This window comes from Pundamilia nyererei, unplaced genomic scaffold (genome assembly GCF_000239375.1).
Source record: "Pundamilia nyererei isolate P.nyererei 1_Seehausen unplaced genomic scaffold, PunNye1.0 scaffold00096, whole genome shotgun sequence".
Lineage (NCBI taxonomy): Eukaryota > Metazoa > Chordata > Actinopteri > Cichliformes > Cichlidae > Pundamilia > Pundamilia nyererei.
This window is the reverse complement of record NW_005187497.1, coordinates 288545-296266: the sequence shown is the minus strand read 5'-3', so window position 1 is coordinate 296266 and position 7722 is coordinate 288545. Positions and strand designations below refer to the sequence as shown.

The 7722-nt window shown below is 37.8% G+C and overlaps 1 protein-coding gene across 1 annotated transcript in view; it reads left to right on the top strand.

Annotated features, from left to right (window-relative positions):
- The window catches only part of cdh22 (cadherin 22), a 168697-nt gene that overhangs the window by 140696 nt on the left and 20279 nt on the right, over positions 1-7722 (top strand). The window contains exon 10 of the mRNA XM_005739998.1: positions 1076-1197. Within this exon, the coding sequence (XP_005740055.1) occupies positions 1076-1197 (122 nt within the window). The remainder of the gene's footprint in view (positions 1-1075; positions 1198-7722) is intronic.

Sequence of the window (7722 nt, the reverse complement as noted above, 5' to 3'; positions counted from 1 at the left end):
ACACACACACACACACACACACACACACACACACACACACACACACACATGCACACGGGAGGCCTAAGGCTCCCTTCTGTACTGCAAACAGTGTTTTATGAGAAAATGGAAACTCCATCAGACATTATCATATGATTAAGAATGGGAATTAAGATTCAAGGAGAAGTCAAGCTAATTTGAAGTGGGTTTTGATTGTACTAATTATATAATCTTCTCAACTCCCACATTTATATTTTTGCCCATTAAGAAAAATGTCTTGAGAGTGTGTTGTGGTGTTATATATCTGGATGTATCTAGCTGACACTGGCTTACGAAAGAAAATGATAGTACTACATTTGCAATTTTGTCACAAGCATGTAGTTCTCATTTGCTGAGGTGTGTCTCTTTCACTTCATTATCAGATAGTGAGTACCTGGAGACAAAACTAGCATCTTTGGTGCCATTTTTATGTCACTCACTGGATTACAAAAGTGTTTTTTCAGGTAGTGGATGTATTTTAAGTTAACAAAACCCTTCAGCACATAGCTACTAAACTACTTTCTGGTTACTACTGGGAGATGTGTCTTTGTCTTGTCTGCTAAAGGCTAACAAGGGTGCATTAAGTGTTTTGTCTATGGATTCTTGGAAATCAACACCACTCTCTTATAGAAAAATCAGCACATTGGCAGGATTTTTAGCAGCAGCTGCAGTCCTCTGTCAATATCCAGAAGGGAGCACCGAATACTACACACTGCTATGTGTTTAGTAGCATATTGGCACAACACAAATTCCCTGTAGTTACACATAAGGCTGAATTTTAGGTTTCAGTTACATGTGTGCAAACCCGGGCCGTTATGAATATTCTGGTTAAACTAAAACTTTACCTCATCTCTTTCATGTGGTAAATAAAGCAAAGAAAAATGCCTGTGGGGAAAAAAAGACAAATACAGTCGGAGCAGTCTAAGAACCTGTTGTTTCACTGCCAGTTGTCGGCTTCCCCCAAACACTATAGTTATAGTGAGATAATATAATGCAAATGCACATTTCTGCCACAGCTCTTTACACAACTTTTATTTTCTGTATCATTCTTTTGTAGATAACCGCACAATGGCATCCCAAACATCAGTGAGCATTCGGATACTTGATGTGAATGACAATCCACCTGAACTGGCCACACCATATGAAGCCTCAATATGCGAAGATGCCAAGCCAGGTCAGGTATGTTTTCTTCATAAAACACAGACTCAAATAATTTCATTTAGACTGTGATCTCAGAAATGTAATCTTTGTATTTTTGATGTAAAAAAAATCCTTTAAAAAATACTATTGCTTTGCTTTGTTGAGCAAGAAGCTAAAGAGTGCCAGTCAAGTAGATTTCACTATAACAAGTTAAAGGTGAGGACCTTTGAAAACTCTGTACCAAAACACTGTGCCACAGCACACACATATTTTATTAACATCCGAATAGAAACAAAATTGCCACAAAGTAATATTATCTGTGTTTCTTTAATCTGAAACATCAATATTACTGCAAAACAGCACACAACCTACTTAAGGCACTTTTGACAGTCATTTTTGACATGAATGACCACAATACTGAATGAGAAATTAGGTTCGTTGTTACACCCAAAAATACATGAGATTTCTGTTTTTAATTTATTTTACTTTTAGAGGGGGTTGTGTTTAGTTATTAGTCCTCATTCACTCCACTAAGTAACCAAAGACAAGTATTTTTAGACAGAAGAAGTGTTTGGCTCAAAATCTATGAAGATTTGATTATGATACCAGCATATTTAATTCTGTGGTTTTGTTTGATTTAGACTAAATTACTTAGTTACAAATATCAGCTTGCTTCCTGGCATATTTGTAAATTAGAAGCTTTTTCTATTTCATATTTTGGTTTACATCATAAATGATGTCAGGGGACACATGCAGCAAAAAGGATCATGGATGTGAAACATCCATTTTGGATATATTGTAATGATTCACAATATTGAATATTATGTATGAAGAGTATACAGTGTCTTTGGAAGCGGCAGTTAGAATGAAATATGGTCACCAAAATGGAAACATTACACAAATATTCAAACAAATGTTTGATAAATGAACAAGGGTTTTTGCATTCCTCTGATTCCATGTAATGTATCATTTGGTAGAGACTTCTGTATTTTTTTGTTTAGTATTGTTTTTGCTTAGTATTATTCCCCTCACTTTTCTACTGATAGCCCTGTGGTGCAGTGGGCAATATGAAGAACAGGGAGTAAGTCTCTGAGGTAAAGTCCGAAGAAACTGGACTTATCAAAAGTGTGATTAAATTGTTTAAAAAAAAACTGCCCTCGTGCACTTGAAAGTGGAACAGCCCTCGTGGTCTTAGCAGGAATGCATCTCAAAGTCTATGTGAGATGCATTCCTGCTCTGTGTGTGTGTGTGTGTGTGTGTGTGTGTGTGTGTGTGTGTGTGTGTGTGTGTGTGTGTGTGTGTGTGCATTAAAATGTTTTTGTACCTAGATTACAAACCAGCCTATTTATTCTATTTATTGTCTTGTAATTCCTGATTATTTCCATATTTTTGCACAGCTCCACGCTATGATCTGTTTGACACTTAACACCAAAGGCAACTTTAGACTCAGCTCTAGGGCAAAGGCACAAATTCCCCCACGAGTCCTGTGTCAGAAAGTTAATTGCTTTCCAAAGTATTTATTTAGTTATTTTATTTGCTATAAATTAAAACATTATTATAAAATAATTACAGATTTTGATACTGGATATCTATCCCAGAAATTTATTTGATTGGATTGATTCAGTCATATTGTTCTGCCTGTCAAGAAGTCTTTTCTTTAAAATGTCACTTAACAGGCTCTTCATGAGAGAGACGTCTTTCCTTCATGACAAAACCTTGATAGAATTTTAATTCTACCTTTAATGTTTGCCCCTAATTCTGATATGCTTCACTTGTGCCTTTTTCAGGTGTTTCTTTTTTTCTTTTTTAATTAAGACGTGATCTGTCTGTTGAAAGTTGTTTCATTGTGGGAAAGAAAGTGGTTTCTGATATTCGATTTAATTGCATCTTATAATCCAATCAGGGCTAAAACGGCAAATAGTGCACTGTTTAAATAAAATTTAATTCAAAGAATTTCAGTCAGTTCAACCATTCATTCATTAATTAATTTTCTAAATGGAAAACATATAAGCTCTGCGATAAAACATTAATACCCAACAATCAAACAGTGGGAGTCTGTGCGAAAATCAAGACAAAGGCACTGATGTGGCTATTTCCAATCCAATAGAAGGCCAGGTCTTTCCACTGATCACCATTAAAAATGGACAAAGTCATTAGGGTGTTATATTCACCTTACATAGCCAACAGGCCCTGAGCTGAGTTAGAGCCAATTATCGTGTGCAGAGCAAAGGAATAATTAAAACAGCAAGGCTTTAAAGTGGGGCCTCCATGCTGGAAGCTGCATTTACATGTGTAATGAGGCTCAGGCCTCTCCTCCCCTTGATCCACAGACTCTTAACCACTTATAGCCCCCCTGTGCCTCTGCAGTACCACCAGTCTGTGCCTTTCTAGAACGTTGTCTGGTCTGATCTCCCTCACTCCCACCTCACTCCGTCTCCCATCTGTGAGAGCCCACATTAACCTTCAGCTCCTAATCACATAGAGATGATTAGTCTTCCAGCTAAAAAGATCATTGCTGGCTCCCAGCATTGTAAAAGAAAAGGTTTTTTAATGTTCTCATTAGAGAGAAAGGCAATATTTCACATTGTAATTACAAACTAAAAGTACATGCACAAGACTGTGCTGTCTATCCATCCATCTCTTATTTCATTTTATTTATTTATTTTTACTATCATCCTGTGAGGTTGGCAAATGGCAGGAACATCTGTTCCTTTTCTTCCGTTTTCATTTTTTGTATTTTCTCTACAGAGTCTCTTTAAATTTTGTTATGGGAAGTTGAGTAGGCTGTAAGGATTGAAATTAATTGTTTAAAGCATTTTCAGCCTCACATTCATGCTCAAGGGTAACCAATGGGAGACATGCAGGAAACAATTTGACCTTTGTAATTTCCATGGATAATATAAAAATGGTTTCCTGTAGACACTGTGAGTCCCTACATATTAAAACATAGAGCAAGTGGTCTAAAAACCAATTTTGTTTTTGGATGTTTTATGATACGAGTTCAAATTTAAAGTATTTTTTCACAGATGAGTGCTTTTTTAATTTGTTTATTTGTTATTGTTTTTTATTATTAAGTTGGGTGCAGACATTTCACATTTTAGATCAGAAGTGTCAAGGAGACACAGACAGTTGGTCCACAACCAACCTGTTAACGTGTCCAATTCAGCCGCTGGATGGCTTTGCAAAGTGTCATTAAATTACTTATGTTACGTCCGACGTGGCAGACGTGTGGAGTTGTAGATTAGGACCGAAGATGCAGCTTGTGATGAGAGTGAACTTTATTTAGTAAGGAGGATGAAAAACAAACAGAAACGGCGAGGCAAGAATAAACTTAAACTGGAACAACTAACAAAACAAACCTAAAACCAAACCCAGAGATGTAGGGAGACACGGAGAGACAACGGAGGGAGATACGCAGGAAGATGGAGGAGAACAACACAGACGAACCAGTGACTACTAAGACAGAAGAAACGACTTAAATACACTCAGAGAAACACAGGGAGATTACACACAGGTGGGGGACACAGCTGGGAGTGATTAACATGACGAGAGCAGGGAGGCAAACTGAAAACACTCACATAAGACGCAGACCTTCACAATAAAACATACACGCAATGACTAGAGATGGACCGATCCAATATTACGTATCGTATCGGTCCGATACTGACGTAAATTACTGGATCGGATATCGGAGAAAAATAAAAAATGTAATCTGATCCATTAAATATCAAAAAAGCACCTCACAGAACTTTCGACACGGTGTAACTCTCCTCCTAACCGTAGCACGTCGGAGCAGTGTGCTCACGGGATAGAGCGGCTGTGTGCCTTGCTACCAATCCGGCATTTCATCTCTGAGGAAGTGATCCCAGAGAGGAGAGAAGTAAAGCAAGTGTGTAAGTTCATCTCTGAATGTTTGTAAAGCATTCCCGTGTTAAGCTTAACAACCTATATATGGAGCGACTGCCTCTTCTCTCCCCCTCCCTCTCCTGCTGCTACTTCAATTATGAAACTGATCAGTGATCAGCTGATCGGCTTTTCTGTTGCGAGTCCGTCTCTCTTGTTTATTTATCTCCCACTTTGCACCAGAAAGAGGAAACCAGCGGCTGAGCACGTTTAAGCTTGATAATCTGTTGTTAGAATTTATTTAATATTACTTTCTAGACCAGGATCCTTTACTACTTAGCTGACAGCTGGTAACTGTGCAGGGGCGGATCTAGCAAAGTTTAGCCAGGGGGGCCGATAGGGCATGAACAGGGAGAAGGGGGCACAAAGACATACTTTTCTTTCTTATTCTCATTTAAAATGTCTAGCTTTTATTAAATAATTATCTGAATCTTACACCCAAAGTTTTAATCTGATGTAAAATGAATAGAAGTTCATTACTGTATATAGTAACTATTAATGTCATGAATCGCTGTGCGGCAGGCAGGAGTTGGACCCAAAAGGCAGGCACTCAGGCACGAAGTTTAAACACAAAGAACTCAGCTTTATTCGCTGGCAGGAGAAAGTCATACAAAGCAAACTAAACTGGAAACTCACAAACTAAACCCACAGAGAGACACAGGGAGATCCACACAGCATGAGGGACGACGCGACAAGCAAAGCAGGACACATTCACATAAGACACGGACCTTCAAAGTAAAACAGGAAGGATCACACAGAGACATGAACTTGACACAGTGGAGACAGCAACTAAGAAACACAGAGACATAAACCGTAACGCAGAGGACTGAACCGAAAGACACAGAGGGGAACTCAAACATGCAGACACAGACTTACACAGAACAGAGGGGACACAGAGAAACATGAAGGGCAAGGGATCGAAACTAGAAACCATAGAATAACTCACACAAGTACAATAATACAAACATCACAAAGAACTAAAAACGCTGGGTCAGGAGACCTAGGACCGTGACAATTAAGTCTAATATACTCTAGCAAGCTATAGTACTTTTTCCTTTGGGAAGGTACCATCTGTGCAGTCTGCAGTTCTGTTGAAGAAAGATGTTGAATCTATTTAATTATTCTTGAAAAATAATTTATTTCTGGGCATTTTTTTTCACACTGCATCAAATTAAAGTTGATTACGTCGATTAAGCATCATGAGATGGAGGGTGAGGGGTGGTTCCTTATTTTTTCGTTTTTGTTTTTTTTTGCTGGGAGTTTTAGAGCCCTATTAGTTAGGTTGCTTACTCTTTAAAATACCAGAATAGGGAGGATGGAGTAGGTTTAAGTTTATTAGATTGATCAGTATTGCTGAACTATGAAATATTTTGGGTGCAGTGCATTTTTTGCATACAGGTATAACAGAATAGCTTTAGTGGGTTTTTTTGGGGGGTTTTTTAACTTGAGTATGAACTTATACAAAAGGCAGCAAGATATTAAAAAAACAGTTTTATTGATTAAAAAACACACTATTCATATTCATATTCGGATTCATATTGGTATCGGCGGATATCCAAATTTATGATATCGGTATCGGTATCAGACATAAAAAAGTGGTATCGTGCCATCTCTACTAATGACACAATAACACAGACTCAGAGACGCGGACTAAACACGGAGACCTACTACACTAAGGGGATACACAAGCAGGGAAGACACCAAACAGAGGGAACACAACTAAACCCTAGAACCCCAAAGCAACAGTTGCTGTAATTGTGACAAAAAAATAAATAAATAAACAGAATCCAAATTGTAGGGTTCTATTGAAGCAAAGTGTTGTTGCCTAATGTGCTTGAAATACTTTGATGTCTGCTGCTTCCCAAGATGCACTTATTTATTCAGCAAAATAAGCTGCCAAAAGAGGAGCCTAGAGGTATAAGCATGACTTGACAGATGTGTAAAATGCAATTCGATTTTGTTCCAGCTCCCGAGAATGTTGTTAATCAATTTAGAAACTTGGACAGGCCAGCAGCTTTCAGAAAGAGAAGTAATTAAACATTTATTACTTTATCATGGAAAACAGAGATGTCAAACACAGTCGTGGTGTCATCTTTTGCCTAATGTATAAACGTCTAGATTCAGATGATGTGCATTTCATCCACTTCATCTGGAGTCTTTTAGTGGTAATCTGAGGTTAGATCAGGTTACTGTTGTTTTGTTCAGTGTCTACACTGTTTGTTTGTGTTTTTTAAAGCATCACTTTACAGGGAGAATTCATTAGAGCCCACATAACACCTGTTGTCGTGAAACTAAATCGACATCAAATAGTTTGGCTCAAGATTTGAAACTTTTCACAGAGTTTTCTATCAGTTTCAAGTTGACTTTTCAAATCAGCTAAACCCACATGCGTGGCAAACTTTATATCGAGTGACTGATAGCAGGTCTTGAGTATTCATAATTAAAGTAATTTATTTAATACCTAAATCATTTAGGCATACACTGTGCCATCAATCAATCCTATTATCAATGAAATGTACAGTACAGGGAGTGCAGAATTATTAGGCAAATGAGTATTTTGTCCACATCATCCAATTCATGCATGTTGTCTTACTCCAAGCTGTATAGGCTCGAAAGCCTACTACCAATTAAGCATATTAGGTGATGTGCATCTCTGTAATG